Source organism: Anastrepha ludens, chromosome 6 (assembly GCF_028408465.1).
Source record: "Anastrepha ludens isolate Willacy chromosome 6, idAnaLude1.1, whole genome shotgun sequence".
NCBI lineage: Eukaryota > Metazoa > Arthropoda > Insecta > Diptera > Tephritidae > Anastrepha > Anastrepha ludens.
Genome location: NC_071502.1, coordinates 91,758,554 through 91,782,567, shown reverse-complemented (window position 1 = coordinate 91,782,567; position 24,014 = coordinate 91,758,554). Strand labels below are relative to the sequence as shown.

The window sequence follows — 24,014 nt, the reverse complement described above, 5'->3', positions numbered from 1 at the left end:
ACCTTCTTAACATTGTGTGTAAGTTTGGTTTAATTCGGTTCAAAGACACGGCGGGTCCACGTTTTGGCATATATTTCGAGACCCTAGTCATCAATAGGTATGAAAATTACCCCGTATTAAGGCACTTATCAACAGCTTTCATTTGATATCCATATTGTACAAACACATTCTAGGGTCCACGTTTTGGTCTCTATCTCGAGACCCTAGTCACGGAGCGGCATGAAAAATACTCTGAATTAAAGCATTCACCAACAGCTTCCATTTGATACACACATTGTACATACACATCCGAAGGTTACCCGGGTCCACGTTTTGACCTATATCTCGAGCCCTATCCACCAATAGGTATCCAAACTATACGGAAACCATCTTCAATACCTTCTTAACATTGTGTGTAAGTTTGGTTTAATGCGGTGCAGACACGTCCGGTTAGCGAACACACACAAAAAGTTGACTTTATTTTATATATAAGATTTTTTTCAGTTTGTTTCCGAAAAATCCAAATATCTTACGGAACCCTATTTTTTTCCAAAATAAAATGTAATCCATGTTACTCTTGGATAATGTAGTTTTCGAATAGTAAAAGAATTTTTAAAATCGGTCCAGTAGTTTTTGAGCCTATTCGTTACAAACAAACAAACAAACAAAGTTTTCCTCTTTATAATATTAGTATAGAAAAAATTGCAACATTTTACAATTCTTATTTTAGCGGTATCGGATTTTAAATTGAATTAAAACACCAAAAATACAAATTGATTTGGCAATCTTTATAATTTTTGTGTAGCAGCTTCCATGACATTTATTTCTTAAAGATAATCTCTTTCAAATGTTGGCCGCAACTGCACCGTCACTCGGCCAAGCGTAACCACCACTTTTGAATGACTCGCTGGAGGGCTTCGGCCGATATCTCGTGAATAACTTTAGTAATGTTGGCTTCCAATGCCTCAATCGAAGCTGGTTTATCCAGAAAGCATTTAGACTTTAAAATCCCGAAGACGTGATATCACACCATCTTGGTGGCCAATCCACTGTTCCGAGACGAGAGATAAATGAGGGCGCAAAAAATCCACCGATTCACGGGCTGCATAGGAAGTAGCGCCGCCTTGTTGTAACGGAATATTGTGGTGATCACGGGCTTCAATTTCCGGTATCAAAAAGTCGTTTATCATGGGTCGATAGCGTTCGCCATTCACTGTTATATTTGCGCTAGCCGTCTTTGAAGAAATATGAGCCGATGATTTCCCCAGCCCATAGGCCGCATTAAACGGTTGTTTTCATTGAATGTCAAGGCTGTTCTTGAATAGCTTCGTATTGCTCTTCAGCCCAAATACGGCAATTGTAATTACTGACGATTAAACCAAAAATGGGGCTCATCGCGCTGTACACCATAAATTGGCCTGAGCGCGCGATGAACACTTTTCACAGAATGTCGATGTTCGTAATACAATTTTACGATTTGTAAACATTGTTGAGGCGCAAGCATTTCCATGATGGAATGTCAATGAATACTGAAAAAAACTATGTAATTAGTTTGACAGTAGTCACGCGAGATCTGTCAAAAAAACCCTATTGGAAAAATATTTTTACCACAAATATAGGGATCTATAGCTTTATGCCACACCAGTTGTTTTTGTTTTTTTATGAGGAGATTTCTTCATGGCAGAAATACACTCGAAGATTGCCATTGCCTGCCGAAGGGTGACAGACATTTTATCGACTTGTGCGTCTTAAATACCATAACATCTCAAATTTGCCTCAGATGCAGAGTAAAATGACTAGCGGTAGATAATCTCTTCTTCTTGATTGGCACGATAACCGCTTAAGCGATTTTGGCCGAGTCCAAAAAACCCGCCAGCGGTTTCTTCCTCGTGTTAACCGGCGCCAGTTGGAAGCACCGCGTGAAGCCAAGCCCTTCTCCGCCTGATCTTTCCAACGCAGAGGAGGCCTTCCACTTCCTCTGCTATCACCAGCAGGTACAGCATCGAATCGAGCGGTAGATAAAACCTCGAATAAATGTTTAATACTCGTAAATGCTCAGAATTCATAAAAACATGGAAATATCACTTCGACGCTCTTAAGTTGTCTTGCCAACTGGCTAATGCCGGTCCAATTTCTACACCAACCGCTCCAAAGTGTATGCTTTCCAGTTCTACACTTTTCTATATTTTTTTTTAGGAAATTCGATAACATCGAATGGTTTGGTTTTTGCCACTCTGATTATTTTGTTTTTGCTGCTTGTTTCTTTGATATTTTTCCTGCTTTATTTGTATTCTTTTATATTTATTTCTGTATGCTCGTGTGACTGTATTTGTATTTACATACTTGCATGTATGTGTGGTGTTTGTTGGTGGTCAGCTTGGGAGCCTTTTGTGTGTTGGCTCACATTGCTAACAAGGCTTGTTTCGAATCGGTCGTGACGTGGCGCACAAAAAGGATGTGCAGCGCCGCTTTACCTGCCACAGCGCTTTGTTACGCTTGCTTGTTTGTTTGCCAATATATTTCGGGCTCATACTGTGGCATTATAGCATTAGCATGCATGTTGCGCAATTGCAAATTCTTTGTTCTTCTGTTGGCAGCGAAGAAGGTTTGTATCTTGTCGACAGAGTCCGCCTTCAAAACATGCGCTGCATTTTAAATGAAACCCTTTTTTGACTTGCAAAAGCGATAAAAGGAGAAAAATCGGAATGAAAAAACCCAGAACACTTTCAAAGTATTTTGTATAGAATTACAACAACGAAACCTGCAACAGAGAGGATGCAAAGAAGAAAAATTGAATGCCGAAAAAATCGACAACACCGCAACATTGTTATTTCACTTTGTTTTTTTGTTTTTGTTTAGTTACATTCTTGTTGCTGTTGTATTGTCTTTTGTTGCAGCTGTTGGTGCGTCCCTTCTTCAATACATTGTGGTACGTGTATGATTTTTGTCTGTTTTGTGTTTTTTGTTTTTGTTTTTTTTTTTTTTGTAAAAGCTTTGGCTTTGTCTTTAGTTTTAGGTTTTGGGATTTGGGCTTGACTTTGGCAGCTTTGTTGTTATTGGCAGGCGGGTCTGTTTTGGCTGTTGCTCATTTTGTTGCCCCTTTTGTGGTTGCTGTTGCCATTGTTGCTGGTGCTACTGCTATTTGTTTTCCATTGTTGCTGTTGGTGTTGTTATGGTTTATTTTGTTGCATGTATTTTGAGTTTCAAGTTTTATTCTGCGCTGGTTTTTATTTTGTTGCTACACATTTGTTTTTTTGTTTTTCTTTCCGCATATTTCTTTTCGTTGTGTTTTCTCTTTATTTTCAACGCCGCTCACCTTTACGTATTCACTGGTTTTACCTTGTTTTTAGTTGTATGCTTCGCATGCTGCCCACCGAGTTTTTTTTTATCCCTTGTTAATGCCAAAAGCGTTTTCGGTTTTAGATTTCAATTTTTCCCCATCCCACTATTGTATTTTTCCTCTGGCCCTTCTCAGTGCATTCGAGGCATGTTGTGAAATTTTGCTCATTATTCCTTTTTTATGGACCAATTTACAGTGGGAGTGGGAGTTCATTTAGATTTTAGGTTTATTAGTTACTAATTTTTTAGACTTTAGAAATTTAGTTATACAACATTTAAGTAGGATGTGCTGCTGTTGTTGTTTTAGGGAATGCTGCTGACGTGACAGTTCTTGGACGCATAGAACTCCAGACATCCTTATTGGCTCGGAAGGTCGGGTTGGTCGAGATGTAAATACTGATTTAACTCTAGGTTATCTGAAGCACCCGGCGGCCGCCGTAGCCGAATGTGTTAGTGTGTGCCTACCATTCGGGAGTGCATAGGTTCGAATATCCGTGTATGAAACAACAACATGATAGAAAACGTTTTTTATGGCATACATCCGAGTGTATTTATGCCATGAAACGGCTCCTCAAAAAATCATTTGCCGTTCGGAATCGGTTTAAAACTGTTCGCTCCTCCATTTGTGGAGCAACGTCAAGACGCACACCACAAATAGAATGAGGAGCTCGGCCAAACAGCTAACAGAAGTGTACAGGGTTTGATTGAAAAGTAATGAGGCTTATTTTTTTTAAGCAGTTTTATTAAACCTTTGGGCTTATACAACCAATATTTTTCAAAATAGGACTCTTGAGCGTCAATACACCGCTGGTAGCGGTCCTTCCACTGCAGGAAACATTTGCTAAACTCATCCGCCGGAATCGCGTTCAATTCGGCTGTCACAGTTTTTTGGATCGCCTCTATGGAGACGAAACGCGTCTCCTTCAGCTTTCTTTTCAGGCGCGGGAATAAGAAGAAGTCCGGAGCGGACAGGTATGGGTTGTAGGGAGGGTGGGGAAGCACCGGAACCCCCATCTTGGCCAATGCAGAAGTGCAGAGGAAGGCGGTGTGCGCCGGCGCATTGTCGTGATGAAGGGTCCAATTCTTGACGAGGTCAGGCCGAATCCAGGTCCTCCCGGACTTCCTTGAATGACTTGTGCCACCGTTTTACCTGGGCACTGGACAGAGATTGGTCCCCGTAAGCCTCCTTGAGTAGCCCAATGGTTTCGGTATTTGTTTTGTTTAGATTTACGCAAAATTTGATCGAGTAACGCTGCTCCAACGATCGCTGCATTTTCGCCACTGCAAAATCCTAACACACTTTTAAAACAGCTTTCACGCGCGGCGCGATGTTGACTGCACCGGTGTTGCCAGCGAACTGGGACCGGTTTCTAGTGGACGGGGAAGGTCCAACGATCATTTCCCCCCACCGGCCGATTCGGTTGATCGCTTGGCAGACGCTCCGCGCGGAAGGCTAATTACTTTTCAATCAAACCCTGTACGCTCCGATTATTTATTTATTTTTTAAGGTGAAATCAGCATTAAGATGAAGAAGATGCCTGTCCGTAGAAGCTGTGAAAGGTATAGCTGCATTCGCCTTGAAGAAACTGGCAGACAAAGAAAAGATGTGTATGGCAAAGAATTTGTATTGCGTACGCGTTTACACGTTCTCAAAATGACGTTGAAATGTGACGCGAAGATGATTTATGTCCAGCTCGCCTTTCTACGTGAAAGTCAGATTGCATTTTTGGTATTGTGCTGTTTCACTGGGTTCATGGAAGTCAACCTTCTAGTCAACATTACTAACTTCAGGTTCTTCATAAACTCTGTAAAAGTGTAAGGATCATCCCAAATGTGAAAGAAAAAATGATGACATCTCCATAAAGGCAGTGCCCCGGTCCATTTCACATTGTCCTTAAAGCCAAGTTCTTTCCAGCCAAGTACAGCAACCCAGTGTTCATACACAGACATTCGAACCTACACACTTCCGAATGGTAGTCACGCACCAAGCCATTCGGCTATGGCGCCCGCCACGTGATTTCCCCTTAGGAAATAGAAAAAAATAAGGTGGGTGGTCTAATACTGGGATCCTGTTCTGTTCTTGACAGAAAATACGGAATAAGCTGGCGTAATGGCTTGATGGAGAACTCATTACTTTCCGCAACGACAGCAATTCGAGACGTTTTCTATTACGGAGTTTCGGTAGTAATGTTGAATAATACATAATTAGAGCTCCAGGAATCCAGTGAAGACGCAAGTCGGAATATACATACATATGTCACCCGTTATTGAGAAGCGGAAGAGCGACTCGGATGTGAATGAACGTCTTCTCGGTCATCTTTGAAACTGTCTTCTCGGTGATCTTAAACCACCTAAAAATTCGTACAACTGCAATAAATATTAATTGCCATGCATTTCTTTCATTCAGTCATAAGTTTCAGTTGCGGCTTTGCCAAGTTTCTTGCTCTGTTATTACAGTTAATACCTTGATTGAACGCAAAAAATAGTACTAATGCGAACTAAAGCTCTGTCTATACTAGCTGTATTCTTTTGTATGCGACCTCGAACTCGGCTATATTTTATTTTTTCTTAAAGTTGCAACATTTGTCTAACTGGCAGTTTTACGTGTAGTTAAATTTTCTTAAGTACTTTTCGGGACCCCATTAAATATAGTTTTTGCTTTTACTTTACTGTACTATTAATCAGGTCGCTTATAGTTTAGCGCCTGCAATTCAAACCGGTTATATAAATAGGAGTAGTTTATTTTGTTCGCTAAATGCGCTAACTTCCGTAGTGTTATTTTGCAGGTCGAATGCAAAAAAAAACTCCTGCCCTCAGCTGTTCACAGTGGCGAGGGAGACTCTCACACTCTCTCTCTCTCTCGTTGGCAATTCTCTAGCAACGTCAGTCTCTGTATTCAATAGCCACACCTCGTCCAAGGTGAAGTCCAAAATAATGAGTTTGTGCGTTGGAAATTACATCCCTAGCTGATTTCCAGTGAAAGCTTGGTGACATTCGGTTCAGTGGAAGCGAAATTATTGCGCCTAAAGTGTGAGTATGTTTGTGTCATCGGTACAAAAATGAGTTTTAAACAGAGAGCTAATATCAAATTTTATTTTAAAATCGGTAAAACGTTTACGATGATTGTTTATCTCGTGCCAGAGTTCATGAGTGGTTTACATGTTTCAGAGATGGTTGTGAGGACATAAATGACAATGAACATACGGGCAGCCCAAAATCAGTAATCACCGAAAACTCTATATAAATTGATCGTAAATTTATCAAAAATGAACCGAAATCATCGTTGAAATTTATGAAATTGGAATTGAATATCTCCAAAACATCGATTTATCGCATTTTAAGTGCTCATTTGGACTTACGAAAGGTCTGTATACGCTTCATTCTGCACAAGTTAACTGAGGGCCAAAAATTGCTCAGAATTCAACTTCGGAAAGATCTCATTAAAGAGGCTAGAAAAGGCGAGCACTTCCTTTACAATATTGTAACTGGTTATGAAACATGGTGCTGCCAACATAAACCTGAAACAAAACGTCAAAGGGCCGAATGGCACCACTACCCAAAAATCGCGTTTGGAGAAGTCAAAAATCAAGTCCATGCTCATTTGTTTTTACGATTCCAAGGGAATTGTCCACAAGGAGTTTGTGCCAACGGGCCAAACCGTCAACGCAATTTTCGATCTTGGCGTTTTGAAGCGTTTCTTGCATCGCATTTGTCGAATTCGCCCTGAATATCATCGATCCTCCCTTGTGACTAATTTTTTGACTAGAAATCGCTTCACTCACCGTATTCGCCTGATATGGTTTCCTGTGACTTCTACCTATTCGGAAAATGGCATTTGGCCATGAAAGGAAAACGTTTTGCTTCCGTAGAGGAAGGACATCCCGGTGAATGATCTGAAACAGTCTTTTGCAAAGCTTTTAGATCGCTCAAAACAGTGTATCGAGTCCAAAGAGGATCATTTTGATTAAATAAACTGAAAGTTATTACAACAAAGCTCCTGTCGTTTCTCTTTTAGCTTAGTCTTGTTTATTTTGGACTGCGCCTCGTATAATTAATATTTTAGTATTAATCTCTTTATTCTATTCATTTTTTCCATTCATTATTCTCTTCAATAAATCCTAAAACTTGCAATACAGTTCCACTGTGCAGTGCATTTTATTGTTTTATTTTTTACTCTTTGTATTTTGCTTTCAATTTTGTGCTTACCGAAGTTTCAAATTCAATTCCGCACAGGCCTGCGGCGTCTCGTATTTCGTTGGGTCGTTTGCTTGAGCCTCATTTACGTCTCGAAACTAAAGCATGGTAACACTAAGGCGGTGTACTTGGCTTAAAGTTCCCAGTCTTAATGGCTTCACTGTTGTTTATGTTTTTTTGTTTTGGTTTTGACTTTTTAATGTTTGCTGCTCCTATTGCAACTGGTGCTGCCCTTGTTTCTACGTTTTGTATCCGAATATAGCAGAGTTATATTTTTGGGTTTACTGGTTTCATTTTTCGTGATTGCTGCTTTAGTGTTTTTTTTAACTTTGGCTTGCTTGAATTCGACCTCTTCAATTAGATGCCTTAACTCTCATCAGCAACCGATTACTCCTGTTCTATTTAACATTGGGCGAAGTGCAAAAGGTGTGATGGGTTTGTAATTGTACTTATTGTGTTGTGGTTGCTTTTTTGGGCTCTTATTTCCTTTCTTATCCTTTGTTGTTCGTTATTGTTATTGTTATTGTGCTTGTTTTGTTATTTAACTCATGGCATTTGTGGCTTCCTGCCTTGCTTGTCCGATTAACCTGCTCCATGAGGCCCTATCAGGTTTTATTTGTATACAAGCATCCATGTGTGTATGCGTAAAGATACATACATGTGTATCTGTGTGTGTGTTGTGTATTTGTGTTTATCCATTTTGTCCCATCAGTTTCAGTCAATACTTTTGTGTGTTTCTCGCCCTTTTTTCGTCAACCTTTTGGCTTTTTTACACTTAGCCACTATGTCTGCATTTTCTCTTTTTTTTTTTTGTTTTGTTGCGACCTTTGCCTGTCTCGTTTAATGCTTGAACACATTAATTTTCCACCTAACAAGGTTTCATTCAACATAAAATTTGGTAGCCCTACCTTCAAACGCAGCTAACAGAGTTTTATTGGAATTCTGTTGTGTTTTTACCGAAGACTTTTATTTAAACAAAAAACAATAATTATATAAAAAAGTTAATCAATAACATATTCGCTGTTGCTGTTTACAACCTCTTTCCACCTCTCGATCAATTTGTTGATGCCGTCCCGCCAAAATTCGCCTGGTCTGGTGGTAAAGAAGTTTTTAAGGACCTCTTTGAAGGTAACGCCCTTCATATGGTTTGACAGGGAGCGGAAAAGATGGTACTCGGTCGGTGCAAAGTCCGTAGAATACGGCGGATGCTGAAGGACCTCCCATTCGAGTTCTTGGAGTGCGGCTTTGACGACTTGAGCAACATGGCGTCTGGCGTTGTCGTGAAGGAGTATAGTTTGACCATGTCGATCAGGTTTTTTCAGTCGAATATCCTCATTCACGTGTTGTATTTGACCGTGCATTCTTTTCGGGCGTTTCCCACTGCACCATGCCGTCCCAGTCTCACCAAATGCGTATCATGCATGATCTTCGTTGGATCAAGATCCGGCTTGACTCTCGGCTTTATCATATCTTATTATCTTTTGGATCCAACCACTCCTTTCTTTGTTTCATATTGATGTATAAACACCATTTCTCATCTCATGTGACGATTCGTTACAAAAAGCACTGTTTATGACCGCGTGTTGCTCGATGGCAGACGAGATGCTGATAAGCAATTTGAAGGTGACTTTCTTTGTTTTTTTTTGGTTGAGCTCGTGAGACACCCAGGCTCCCAATTTTTCGGTAAATCCCATTGAAAGAAGGTGATTGAGAATTGTGTTATGATCGCAGTTTAATTTTTCCGCCAATTCACGACTGGCCTGGAAGAAAACGCAGAAATGTCGATTAGTCGCTGTTCTCAGGCTGTTGGCCTTTGCCCTTCGACTACGTGGAAAATTTTCCATAAGTATTTTAGCTTACGTGCCTATAAAATACAACTCGTGCAAGAATTAAAGTAAAATGACCATCGGCTGAGTCGCATTTTCGCTGATTGGGCTCATTTAGATTTATAAAAACAAAATTAGTTATAAAAAACTTTAACTTAGTTGGTATCACAGTTGAGGCGTGAGATTCGAGTAGATAGTTTTTATTTTATTACATTTTTACAGGGTCAAAGTTCAAATTCGAGTCAACCTTAAGCATATTCTGTTTTGTTTTGACAGCTGTCACAGTTAGATGACGTCTCTTTTAACAGCTCCTGAGCAAATTAACAATTAACCAACCTAAGTTCGATTTCAGTCGAGAGCAAATGGAAATGTTCTGTAATCCGGGTGCATCCGTGAAGAAATTCTCCTTCCGTGATGCGGCCTTATATCTACAATAGTTAAGTTCCACTCTACGCTGTGAAAAAGTCATGGTATGGTGTCGATTTTGGTCCAGTGGCATCATCGGCCTTTATAATGAATTCTCATACGAAATAATCACATTTGATTTTGCATGAAAACTCGAACTTAAAAAACTCTGTGTACGTGAAAAATATTTTAATATCATCACAGGGCTTACCTCAATTTTTGGTGTTACTTTTATCAGTAGTTTGCATTTACACGCGTTTCCGATGGTCTATCATTTTTCATGGACGAAATCACTGGTCGGGTTTGTTCCAATTGGAAATTTTTTTTTTTTTTTCATTCAATAAAAAGCCCCTTGCATTGAGGTTTTTAACCTCTTTACATGCGTGTAACAGATGTGATCATCCAAACAAAATTGTTTTGTAGGCATTAGAATCCTCTTAACAGGAAATTCGCAGTCACTTCTGAAGTTGTCACAGAGTCGTTTGGAGAGCTCAGCAGATGCACGGGCGGACAAATAAATTTTAGTAGTTCAAATGTCTGTATATGTACATTTGTTTATTTGCATGTTATATATGTATATATGCACATGCATACGTATGTATGTATGTATGTAAATATTACACAATACAATACTCAAATGCAAGCTGCGCATAACGATGACGTTGTACCTTGTTTGCCGCAGGTAAACAGCAACAAACAATAGGGAAGAGTGGCAGGCGGGTTAAAAAAGGAAGAAACGTCAAGAAAAAAAAAGAAATCAACAACAACAGCAACCAACTGTCTGCGCGCATATAAATCCGTGTCCAATTTGTATATTTGAACTAAAAATTCAAGTGCGGAAAGTGGAAATTGGTATGTAAACATAAATAAAGAAAAGAACAATAAGTTAAGGAAAAAAACCAAACAGGAAAAACTTAGCACAGCAGCAGCAGATTTGTTGCCATCAAAATGATTTGTTTTGTTTTTGCCTTGTTGTTTTCACCGATTTTCATAGCTGTTTGCTGTTATTTGGCCTTTAGTGTTCTTTAAATTATTGCAGTACCGATTGCTGAAGCTGTTGTTGTTCTTGTTGCTATTGTCTGCTTGTTAGTTTATACTCTGTATGGTTGAATTTGCTGCTCTCTGGCCTTTTTAGCTGCATACCTATATGCGAGTAAGGTCGTTTTGTTTTTCTTGTTCTTGTTATTGCCACTGCATGCCTGAGCATACGATGGCCGAACAACCATTACTCACTCCTTTGACTTCGTTCGATCGTTCGTTGCTTTGCCACCAACACACATTCAATTACTTCGAACCAGTCAGTCGCCAAGTACTGTTGCCTCGTACTCGTTCACTTATTTGTTGTTATTCTGACTTTGTAACTATGTTAGTTTTCTTATGCATACTGTGTATTACTCCACCCGCCTTTACTAGTAGGCTACACCCGACGCCTACTCACGCATACATATGTGGATGTGTATGCATATGAATTCTGTTTGCTTTGCTGACATGCTGTGTAGTTGATGGATTTACTGTTTGTTGGTGCGTAGAGCTAGTGATTTGTCGCTTTTGTTGTTGGTTCAGTATTTGTAATCACATTGCTGTCGTTCATTCCACAATTCCACACTTTTAATGTTGTTATGTATCACTGCTGCTTTGCACTCAACCTCTGCCCACTGTCTGCGTTTGCCTTCTCTGCCTTAACTAGTCTCCTGACCTATCGTTAATTGGTTGGCGCGCGTTTGTTGCCACTTAAGGAGTGCGTAGGTGAAGATGCAGACAAAAAAAGCTACTAGGTGATTTGAGATTCACTAATTTTTTTTTTTTTTTTCAAAAGAGACGCGTATGCGTTTTCCTAATATATTTTTTTCTTCAAAATTTTCTTCAAAAATTTAAAAATGTAAAGCCCAGCAAAATTCTAGCAGGTGATAAATGTTTACATTATCGTTTCGGTGGTATTTTTTCTTATGCATTTTTTATTAGCATAAACTCCCACTATAGCTCATATTCGCTACCGATTTTTTACGCTTGTCGCAAATTGAAAAATAAAAATTTTAATGCCTTGCAAAAAAGGAAATCGAAGGTGTTGCTGTTGGTGGCTCATCCTCGACATCGATAACTTTTTGTTGCTATTGCTGCATGGCTAGAAAAATGTTACTGTAAATAATTTGCATTAAATTAATATACTATAATTATTATTCAGTTATAGCAACAGTGGAATGCTGTGGAGGAGTGTCGCGTTAATGTTATCGATAATTGTTCATGCAATTTATGAGTATCTCCTTTTAAAGTGACCAATATTAATTATACAAATGCATAAATACATAAATGCGTCATTGTTTCTAAATATTTTGAGATTTTAATTGTTCATACATATATTTTATTAGTCTATACTTTATGGCTGCGAAGCTTAGTTCGCTTCCAAAGCTATAACACAAAAGCTACAGTCTTCCATCAACAAATGCCCAAGGATAATTAGCAAAGTATACTGGCCGAATACAGTAAGAAATGAAGAACTTCGGAGGCAAGCGAACGAGGAGCTCATATGACGGCTAAGGAAATGGAGATGGATAGGACATGCTGTGAGGAAACCACCACACAGCATTACGAGAATGGCCTTGAACTGGAATCCCGAAGAGAGCGGAGAGTGTGGTCGGCCGAAAAATACCTGGTGAAGTTCTACCCGGAACGACTCAAACTCACGTGGCAGCTCTTTGGATCCTTCTATGCTTCTTTGAGGAGTGAAAGAGATATATACATTTTTTTTCTTCATCTCAGTAGACGCTTTTGATTCCTGTGTACTGCTAGATTATGATTAAGTCAATGAGAATCGTCATAAGATAAAGAAAAAAAAGTTACAGAAAATTTTGAATTAATCCTCAAATGCAATTAACTTTAAAATATTTATTTATTTTGATCTATTTTTGCCCGTATAAATATTTTAAAAAGACCGCACCTCCTCACAAGCAAAAAAAAAATACGTTCGCTGTACACTCCTGAATCTAAAATATTTTCGCACGGCGATTCCGATTTTTATTTGATCGAACGTATTCGTCTCCTTTACACATTTTTCGTCATATCTTCGACATTTATAGTCGTCGAATCTTAACGTATGGTATGCCCTGTCTTCGTTTCGAAAATAATTTTTTTTTTTCAGAAATAAAGACTATTTCTTAATAAAAATTTTAGTCGATAAAATTTCGTGGCGATAGAAGTTGGCTGTATATCTGGGGGTTCTCGTGTTTATTCTTATCTAAAATGTAGTTCACCCGTTGTACATCGGAGGCAAATGAAGGCCTTTCTCTTGTACCAACCTAGTAATTCGACTATTTCTTTTGAATATTGTAAGGCTGGTCTTGCGTGAAGAACTGAATGCCTGTTATCTCGGTCAATTCCAATTTGCTCCAATCGATCATATTGAGTATGAGTCACACAGTCAGTTTATGAAATAATCCATATATGACGAATGCAATCCAGTGATCTCTGCGAGCAGCTACATTCTACGTACAACCATCAGTACAAAAAATATGGTGCAAAATTAAGCATCCAATTTAGGTTTTGAATATTTTCAAGGACCGCCAGCAAAAAAAAAACAAAAAAGTTTTAAAATTCAGCGCAATTTTTGGGTCACTCGAATTTTTCCAAAAATGCTGATACATTTTTGTTTTTGGAAATATAAACAAACTTTTTTTTATTTTTTTTAATAAAATTTTTTTATTGCATTTATTATTATTTTTCAATAACATGTTTTTTTTTTATTTTGTTTTAAATTTTTTATTTTATTTTTTCAACTTTTATTTCTTAATTTTTTGCAATGTTCAATAGTTGAAAATCGAATTAAATTACTTTTAAAAACTCGAATTTGTGTTATGTTTTTTTTATTAATTTTTTTTATTGTATTTATTATTATTTTCCAATAAATTTTTATTTTTTAATTTTTTTTTTAATTTTTATTTTTATTTTTTAATTTTTTATTGTACAATGCTCAATAGTTTTTTAAACTGCGTATTCGAATTTTTCTGAAATTCTGACTGAAAGGTTTGAAATTTTGATGATATTTTTGGAATTCTTTAAAATTAAAGTTTGAAGCTTTCAGGCTTTTGTTGCATATCAAACTAATTTTTTGTAAAAAAAGAATTAAATTAAAAAAATAAAAAATTTATTCTGCTGCACCTCTTCTTCAGAAAAGAAACCTAACTAACCGGATCATAAATTCAACTTTTGAGAATAAACTTCGATAATTCATTGCAGTTGGCTTTCGCCTAATCAAAAGGCAATGCGCCTAGGGCTAATAAATCATCACTCCTCTAGTTTTATAGCATTTGCCAGACCATGCGAAGTTTTAAATCTTTATTTGTTCCAATTAAATCTAAATTATATACCAGCGTCAACATTCGCTCCACTTATATTTTTTCAATGTATTAAAATATTCTCAATTGTTTCCCATTCCACAACTATTATATTTTAATTCGCCAGTGGGCGTCAAGCGTGACTGGCTTTTTAAAATTCATATCAGCTACTCACAAGATAAATTACTGCCTTTACTGACAAGTTTTAAATTGCCGTATGATTAATGCAAGCGCTTAATGCTCACCTGTTGGTTGATTTGTTTAATAGGGAATGATTTATTGGCGAATTTATACGTTGCATATTCAGTTTTATGGAGATATCGACTAATTAAATATAACTGATTTTTGAATAATTAAATCGGTCTCCTTACCGCTGTAGATTTTACTGTAGTATAAAATGTTGCTGTCAACACTTTTGGTGGCAACGGCGGGAAAATCGTGTAGGTAGAGGGTTCTTTTAATGAACTGCAATTTTGAACGGGGCGGCCGCCGTTGCCGAATGGGTTGGTGCGTGATTACCATTCGGAATTCATAGAGAGAACGTAGGTTCGAATCTCGGTGAAACACCAAAATAAAGAAAAACATTTTTCTAATAGCGGTCGCCCCTCGACAGGCAATGGGTGTATTTCTGCCATGAAAAAGCTCCTCATAAAAATATCTGCCGTTCGAAGTCGGCTTGAAACTGTAGGTCCCGCCATTTTTGGAACGACATCAAGACGCACACCACAAATAGGAGGAGGAGCTCGGCCAAACACCCAAAAAGGGTGTACGCGCCAATTATATACATATGTATATATATAATTTTGAAGTATGAAAAATTTTAATTTTTGTATATAGTTTTATGTATGCAGTTTTTTTTATAAGATACTTTATTTTTTATTTTTATTTAATTTGCTTTTTTATGTTTAAAGTGATATTTTTTGCATTTTTAGACGATATATTTTGATCTAATTTTTGTTTATTTTTATACAATTTTTTAATATTCGTGAGACTTGTTTTATTTACATTTATTTTTTATTTTTAAATGAATTTTTTTATTTTTAAGCGATTGTTTTTTACTTTTATTGACCTAATTTTTAAGTAATTTTATTTTTATTTTTAGGGGATTTATTTTTAGTTTTAGGTGATTTTTTTATACTTTTATTTCACTGATTTTTAAGTGTGATTGTTTTTATTTTTATGTACTGTTTTTATGTTTACTTGATTGTTTTTTGCTTTTAAGTGATAATTTTCACTTTTAACGCATGCAACTTTAACTTGCAATTTTGTTATTGTATTGTATAATTCTGCTTTTTATTTTTATTTAATTGTCTTTTATTTTGCAGTGATATTTTTGTATTTTTAGTTGATGGATTTTTTATATTTACGTATTTTTTTAATTCTGTATCATTTTTTTATTTTTGTGCAATGTTTTATTATGTTCATGTAATTATATTAATATTTATGAAAATTTATTTTTTATTTGCAAGTGATATTTTTTATTTTTAGGTGATTTTTTTATACTTTTATTTAACTGATTTTTCACTTTGATTGTTTTTATTTTTATGTACTGTTTTTATGTTTATTTGATTGTTTTTTACTTTTTAGTGAAATTTTTACTTTTAACGCATGCAACTTTAACTTATGCAATTTTGTTATAATTCTGTTTTTTATTTTTATTTAATTGTCTTTTATTTTCCAGTGATATTTTTGTATTTTTAGTTGATGGATTTTTTATATTTACGTATTTTTTTAATTCTGTAGAATTTTTTTTATTTCTGTGCATTTTTTTTATTTTCATGTAATTTTTCTAATATTTATGCGACTTTCTTTTTATTTGTAAGTGAATTTTTTTATTTTTAGGTGATTATTTTTTATTTGTAAGTAATGCTTTTATTTCTATGAAATTTTGTTTTTTATTGGTTTTTATAGTTTTTTAGTTTTATATATAATTTTTTTCTATTTATGTAATTTTGTTTTTTATTTTCATTTAATGGTTCTTTATTTTTAGGTGATATTTTTTTGTTAATATTTTTTATTTGTAAGTAATTTTTTTATTTCTATGTAATTTTGTTTTTGCTAATTTAATGTAAAACTTTGTTTTAGCTCTTAACAATTTTTTATTGTTAAATCAAATCGAGTAATTTTTGTGCCTTTTAATAAATGTCGCTTTTGTTTTTATAAAGTTTTTTGTTAATTTTGAACAATTTTTTTTTGTTAATTTTTTTGTTAATGTTTTTTTAATTTTTTTTAATTTTTTTTTTTAATTTTATTTTAATATTTTTTTAATATTTTATTTTAATATTTTTTTTTTTATTTTTCAGTGATTGTTAAGTAATTTTTTATATTCTTAAGTTTTTTTTTGCGTATATGTAAGTTTGTTTTATTTTTATTTAATTTTGTTTTTTATTTGTAAAAATTTATTTTTTATTTCTATCCAGTTGTGTTTTTTTTTTTTTGTAATTTTTTTATTTTCATAAATTTTTCTTTTATTTGTATGCAATTTTCGTCAGTTTTTATGCGTTCTGTGCTATATTTTTAAGTTGTATTTGCCACTTTGTTAGGTCATCATCAAATTATGCTAAAATGGCAACTGCTCTATGCCCTGCAGTTATTAATAAATATTTCCTTGAACAATTCGCACTTCTGCTCATTCAGTACTAAAGAGACTATCAAATTTTTTCACATTTTCCTGAATTCAACTTTCATTCTTTCATTTAATATGTGTTTTTTTATGGCATCAAACGAATTATAGCTTGTGGGTGTCGTAACTACTTCGCCTACTTCTGCCATTCCTTTCCTGCCTTTCCACGCAGCCACGGCGGCGAATACCTCTAAAAATATTTTAACTTCGCCTGGTTTTCCGCTTGCTCGGTATAGAGTTTCACCGCTTCTGTTCCCAGATAACTGATCGCGTGGCCATACAACTTTAGTAAAAGCTATTTTCGAATTCCTGAGGCGTCTAATGAAATGCCTACTCAAGTTGCATACACTTCACGACGTTTTCCACGCCAATGGAAGCTGCCATTGTCGTGGTATCTCTTAAATTGTTATTACACTTCCATTACTATTTATTATAAACCATCGTGGTTTAGTGTATGTGCATCTGCACCTGAGTGCGGCAGCATTCGTCTGCGACTTGAAATTATTCGATTTATTTGTGGAAAAATGTTGCAAGCAAATACATGTGGGAAACATTGCTGAGATGCGTTGGAGTGCAACTGCGATCTAGCAAAAGCAAAAAGTCAAGTGCAGTGCCAGCGCTAGTTTGATGCAACTTTGGATTGCTTATCTTTGGCGCTGGGAGCTACATATGACAGGGCGCATCGAATGATAGGTAAAGCGCGAGACGGTATGATGCGAATTGGAATGCCAACCGATCGGGCACTTAGGCAGCAATGAAAATAAGAATAACAACAACAACAACAACATCAGCAATGCATACCATTATCAACAGCATCTCAACATCAGCATCAACATCATTGACAGTAATCAGCGTTGTCGCCACCAACACACCGCAGACGGTAATGAAGATACATAATTCAAATGATGCAGCACGACGAGCAGCAGCAGTGGAATTTAAGGCGAATCGATGGAGCGCCTCGGAAGTAAGATTGAAAGAACTGAACGCATAAATTGCGCGCGCTGCTCACTTTGGCTGATGTCTGTGTGCGTGTGTATAGGGAGACAGACAGGCAATATTTGTTGAGTGTATGCGTTTGGAAGTTTGCTGAGCGGGCGTGTGGTCGAACGGTTGGTCGGCGGAGTTACTCGTGCTGCATGCCACACATGCATTCAACTATACAAGTAGATATTTAAACATACATACATACATGCATACAAGCATACATACATACATATATATATATATATATATATATATATATATACATATATATATATATATATATACATATATATATATATATATATACATATATATATATATATATATACATACATATATATATACATATATATATATATACATATATATATATATATATATATATATATATATACATATATATATATATATATATACATATATACATACATATATATACATACATACATACATATATACATACATACATACATACAGTCATACAAAAAGCAATGCCTGCCACCGCTTGACGAGGCAATGGAGTTATTTTCATACCGAATTTCTTCCACATGCTGCATATTGCTTGTATGCACAAGTGTACATGCCACACAAGCATGCCACTCGTTGTCTTTCAAAGCGAAATTGCAAGTCAAGCATACGCACAAACACAGCAAACGCAAAACCAAGGGGAAAGTTAAAGGAGAAAGAGCGTCAAGGGGATATGAAAAATTTTGCAATTTACAAGAGTATCAGTTGCAGCAGTGAAAAACAACAACAAAGGCAGCAATGAAATGTTGATTGCCTGTCTTTGCGGCTCAATGGCTCGTTGGCCGGCTAGTCAGCCTGTCAGCTAGCCAGTCAGCTCGACCAGCCAAAGCTGCTACAGCGGTTGCAATGTGTCGCTATGGCCGGCAACGACGCCAGCCCGACAGTTTAATATTACGAGCATTCGCCAATAGTCGTTGTTACGACGTTATTAAAATGCCAAGCCATAAAGGCTGCATGGTAACCACCAACAGCACCAGCAAAATAAATTTCTTGTAAAAAAACACCCAAAAAAAAAAGAAGAGAGAAAAAAAGCCAAGAGAGTTACAACACAATTAAAGCGGCAATAACAACATCAATGGGGCAGCGGTGGCAAATGACATCGCAAAGTGACACCAAAACCGACACAAACACTTGCTAATGTCAAAATACATTAAATAACTTCTTGGATGGGTTTGGCAGGAACTCTTGTTCTTGTAAATCAGGTTTTAATTGGCCATTCGCTGTTGATGATGGCGATGGGTGATGGGTGAGGGCCGATGCGCCATGCGCGACTTTATTGTGGAAAAAAAGTATTTTCAAAGGAATTTCGAACGATGCACTAAATTTAATGGGAGATGGAGTCTTACATAGGTATGGACTTCTTCGGTCAAATGTCGCGTGAATTCCCTTTGTCAAAATGCACACTGGGATTTAATTTTAAAAATTGATTGAATTCAATGCACGAAAATATTAAAGTAATGAGCAACTAAATCACTAAGAATCAAAACTGAAAGCAAAATAAAAAAAACATAGTAATTAATTAATTATCGAATCGGCGGGTATGAAACACCGAGTGACTGAGTACGTTTTTTTCAAAAGCTGACGCCGCTCAGCAGGCAATTGCAAACCTCCGACTGTATTTCTTCCATGAAAAGACTCCACATAAAAAAACCATCTGCCGTTCGAACGAGGCATACAACTGTAGATCTCTCCATTTGTGGGAAAATATCAAGGCACATACCGTAAATTGGAGGAGAAATTCGGTGTCCATATCTGTGTCCATTGTCCATGTGAAGACCATTTTTTGAAGGCTGACAGCTTTTTGAATGAACCTTGTATGGCCAAAGAAAATTTTATTTTTACAAATGGATCAAAAAATAAAGTACTGAAAACAAATATAAAAAGCCAATATATTTCTTTGACAATCAAACGTACAAAATATTGTTGTTGGCCAAGTGTCACCACCTTTGATGAATGCGCCTTGTGAGTAGTATAGCTATCACTGAAAACTCTAAAATTATTGTATGTAATTTGCATATTTTTGGATCGCAATGAATGGGTGAATAGATTTACTATATATTCGTTTTTATATAAGTCAAGATACTTGAAATTTTTGTATTTACAATTTTTATAACGAGTCTAATATTTCTATTTTTTCTCATTGCAGGTAAGCGTTTACAATAATTACTATATTTTGGCGTTGTGCCTGGTAAGTGATTTAATGTGCGTAAAAAACACAAATCAAGAAATTAAAAAAAACGTAAAAAAAAAATGTCGCCGATGGGGTCCTTTGAGTGGCATTTTTAATTTAGAGAACAAGGAAAAGTCACAGCACCGGTCAAAGTACTGCAAAATCTAACAAAAGATCGCAGCCGATAATGGTTGGGCTTAAATTGTGCCAAAACAGTCGATACCACGCCATTCACAAGAACTAAAAGGTAGCACCCTATAAGAAGATTCTTAATTTTTTGCAATATGGCGTCGATCGTCAATCATATTTTACGCTTGTGAACTAGACATCTGCAATATATAACTATCACTAAAGATAATATTTTTTATCTAGTAAAAAGGTTAAAAAAAATCTTAAAAAAATAAAAAAATAAAAAAATTAAATAAAAAAACTTAAAAAAATTAAATAAAAAAATAAAATAAAAAGAATAAATTAAATATAAGAAAAATAAATAAAATGATATAAATAACAAAAACAAAAAAAAAAAAAATTTAAAACAATAACAAAAAAAAAAAACTAAAAACAAATAAAAAAAATTATAAAAAAAAAATTTATAAAAATAAAAAAAAATAAAAAAATAATATATGTATATATATATAATTGGCGCGTATACCCTTTTTGGGGGTTTGGCCGAGCTCCTCCTCCTATTTGTGGTGTGCGTTTTGATGTTCCACAAATAAAGGGACCTACAGTTTCAAGCCGACTCCGAACGGCAGATATTTTTATGAGGAGCTTTTTCATGGCAGAAATACACTCGGAGGTTTGCCATTGCCGAGGGGCGACCGCTATTAGAAAAATGTTTTTCTTAATTTTGGTGTTTTCGCCGAGATTCGAATATACGTTCTCTCTGTTAATTCCGAATGGTAGTCACGCACCAACCCATTCGGCTACGGCGGCTGCCAAAAAATAATAATAATATAATAAAAAATAAGAAAACAATTAAAAACTTCAAAAATAAGCACTCGAAAAGTGGTGCTTGCGGTCTATGTGGCACTCCGATGCGGGGTCACCCTTAAACCAACCAACCCGAAAATAAAAAGAATAAATTAAAAAATAAGAAAAATAAATAAAGTTAAATAAATTTAAAACGAAAACAAATTAAAAAATAATAATCTATACTAATATTATAAAGAGGAAAACTTTGTTTGTTTGTTTGTTTGTAACGAATAGGCTCAAAAACTACTGGACCGATTTTAAAAATTCTTTCACCATTAGAAAACTACATTATCCAAGAGTAACATGGATTACATTTTATTTTGGAAAAAAAATAGGGTTCCGTAAGATATTTGGATTTTTCGGACACAAACTGAAAAAAATCTCATATATAAAATAAAGTCAACTTTTTGTGTGTGTTCGCTAACCGGCCGTGTCTGCACCGAATGAAACCAAACTTACACACATTGTTAAGAAGGTATTGAAGATGGTTTCTGTATAGTTTGGATACCTATTGGTGGATAGGGCTCGAGATATAGGTCAAAACGTGGACCCGGGTAACCTTTGGTTGTGTGTGTACAATATGGGTATCAAATGAAAGCTGTTGATAAGTGCTTTAATACGGGGTAATTTTCATACCTATTGATGACTAGGGTCTCGAAATATATGCCAAAACGTGGACCCGCCGTGTCTTTGCACCGAATTAAACCAAACTTACGCACATTGTTAAGTAAGTATTGAAAATGGGTTTCGTAAAGTTTGGTTGTAATTCGGAGCACTGGCAACGGGTACAGCGTTCTTTTGAACCAGCCATAATGTCGCTTACTTTTTTAACGCTTGGGGCGGAACTGAACTGTCAAATTGACAGTGTGAGTTACAATGGGTATATATTTCTTTCTGATTTGGATGCCATAAGGAAAAAACGTAAGTGCAACATGTAAAAATTGTTTGTGAATTTTTTTGGAGTGGATTTTGGAACAGTGAATAATTTCTTACGAAATTTGAGAATTTAATGTGAAATCCGAATGAAATTATGTGTTCGTGAGAAAGAATTTTTTTCGTTTTTTTTTTTTTGAAAAATATAAATGGATAATGGTTAAAAAAGCTCCAATGCTTAATAAAACATATAAATTGAAACGAAAAATTCATGGATGATCAGGAAAAAAGACGATTGTTTATTCATATGCGTTGATTTGAAATTTAAAAACAATCTTCTTTTTTCCTGATTTTCAATTTATATTTTATATTTACTCAAAAACAAATAGAAAAACAAAAAATATTGTTTATGCCAAAGCGCTTGAATAAAGAATAAAGAAATAAATAATATGAAAATCATATATTTTCTGTTCTAAACCATATCTATTCTATTTTAGTGTGCCCAGCCAAGGGGGCCGGGTTTGCTAGTAATAAATAAAAATTAAAAAAAAAAAAATTTATAAAAAAAATAAATTTAAAATAATTAATTAAAAAAACATTAAAAAAAAATAAAAATAATTTAAAAAATAAAACAAAGAAAAATAAAATAAAAAATAAACAGAATAAATTAAACAACAAGGAAGTTAAAAACAATTAATTAAAATAAATAAATTAATAAAAGATATTAATTAATGAAAACAAATAAATTAATTTAAAAAAAAATAAATTAAATAATGGAAAAAATTAAATACAAAAGTAAAAGAAAATAAATTTAAAAAAATAATAATAAATTGAAAAAATAATAAATAAAAAAAACAATAAATTAAAAAAGAAAATTAATAAAAAAAAAATAAATTTAAAAAAAATAGAAAAAGGTAAATTAAAAAAAAAATGAATAACAAAAATAAAACGAAAAATATAAAAAAAATTAAAAAAAAAAAATAAAAATAAAAAAATAAAAAAAATTAAAAATAAAATTAAATAAAACCAATATAAAAAAATAAATCCAAAATAAATGAAGAAATAATTAAATTAAAAAACAAGAAAAATAAATGAAGTTGAACACATTTAAAACAAAAACAAATTAAAAATAATAATAATAAATAATAAAAAAAAAAAATAAATTATCAAAAAAAAAGTTAATAAAAAAAATTAAAAAAGCATTAAGAAGAAAAAATAAAAATAATATAAAAAATTTAAAAAATAAAACAAACAAAAAAATAATTAAAAAATAAACAGAATGCATTAAAAAATAAGCAAGTTAAAAAAATCAAAAAAATAAAAATAAATTAAAAGAAATAAATTTATCAAAAAAAAAAAAAAATAAAAAAAAAAAATTAATTTATTGAAAAAAAAAAAACACTAAATTAAAAAAAGGAAATATATTAAAAAAGAAAATAATTTACAAAAAAAAAATTAAAAGAATTAAAAATAATTAAAAAGAAATTAAAAAAAAAATTTAAAAGGAATTAAAAACAAAAAATTAAAAAAAAAAATTAAGAAAATAATAAAAAATGGATGATTAATTTTGCGCCACTTTGTAATATACATATATTATTAGTTTGGGGAAAAATTCGACGCTGAAATTGTGAATGATTTTATAGTGCCGATGCTATAACAGCTAATTACGTGGAAATTTGGTTTCTTCGATTCCGTTTAGGTATTTTTGATGTTAATGAAAATATCGATAAAATCACAGAAATAATTGAAGTTGACCGGCATGTTAGTAGGCGTAGAATCGCCCAGGAGCTGAAGATCGACCATAAAACAGTTTTAAGGCCTTAAACCCGTTACATAAAAATTGTACGCAACAATAATGGATTTATTTTTCCCCAAACAATGCAATATGATTTTCCTGTAAAAAATGCGCATTTGCAACCAAACGCATGTTTTCAATATTCCCCGACCTTAGTCAAACGAACAGCGTATCATTTTGTAAATGTCTAATCATAAGCAAAATTTCTAATACATACCTCTCCGTCTGTAGCCATCACAGTCGATGAAACCTTTAGCTTAAATGCCAAACGTTAGATGGACCACCCTGTAGATGCTTCCACAATTGTCGCAGAGGCTCTAATTGCTAAGCTTGCATATTTACAGAAGTTTTAGACTAATGCCATGTCTTGCTGTTGACTTCAAAGCCGCATCCTCTTTTGATTTCTCAACACAACTCGTTTGCCATTTACGAAGGTACTAAATATGCACAAAATTTTAAGTCAATATTGATAACAATAGCCAATTTTCGAAAGATA

General features: G+C 34.4%; 1 protein-coding gene across 1 annotated transcript in view; it reads left to right on the top strand.

Moving 5' to 3' along the window:
- The window catches only part of LOC128866543 (uncharacterized), a 53,360-nt gene extending 33,101 nt beyond the window's left edge, over positions 1–20,259 (top strand). Inside the window, exon 3 of the mRNA XM_054107361.1 lies at positions 19,852–20,259. Coding sequence (XP_053963336.1) covers positions 19,852–19,868 — 17 coding nt within the window. The 3' untranslated portion in view covers positions 19,869–20,259. The remainder of the gene's footprint in view (positions 1–19,851) is intronic.
- Positions 20,260–24,014: the final 3,755 nt, after the last annotated feature.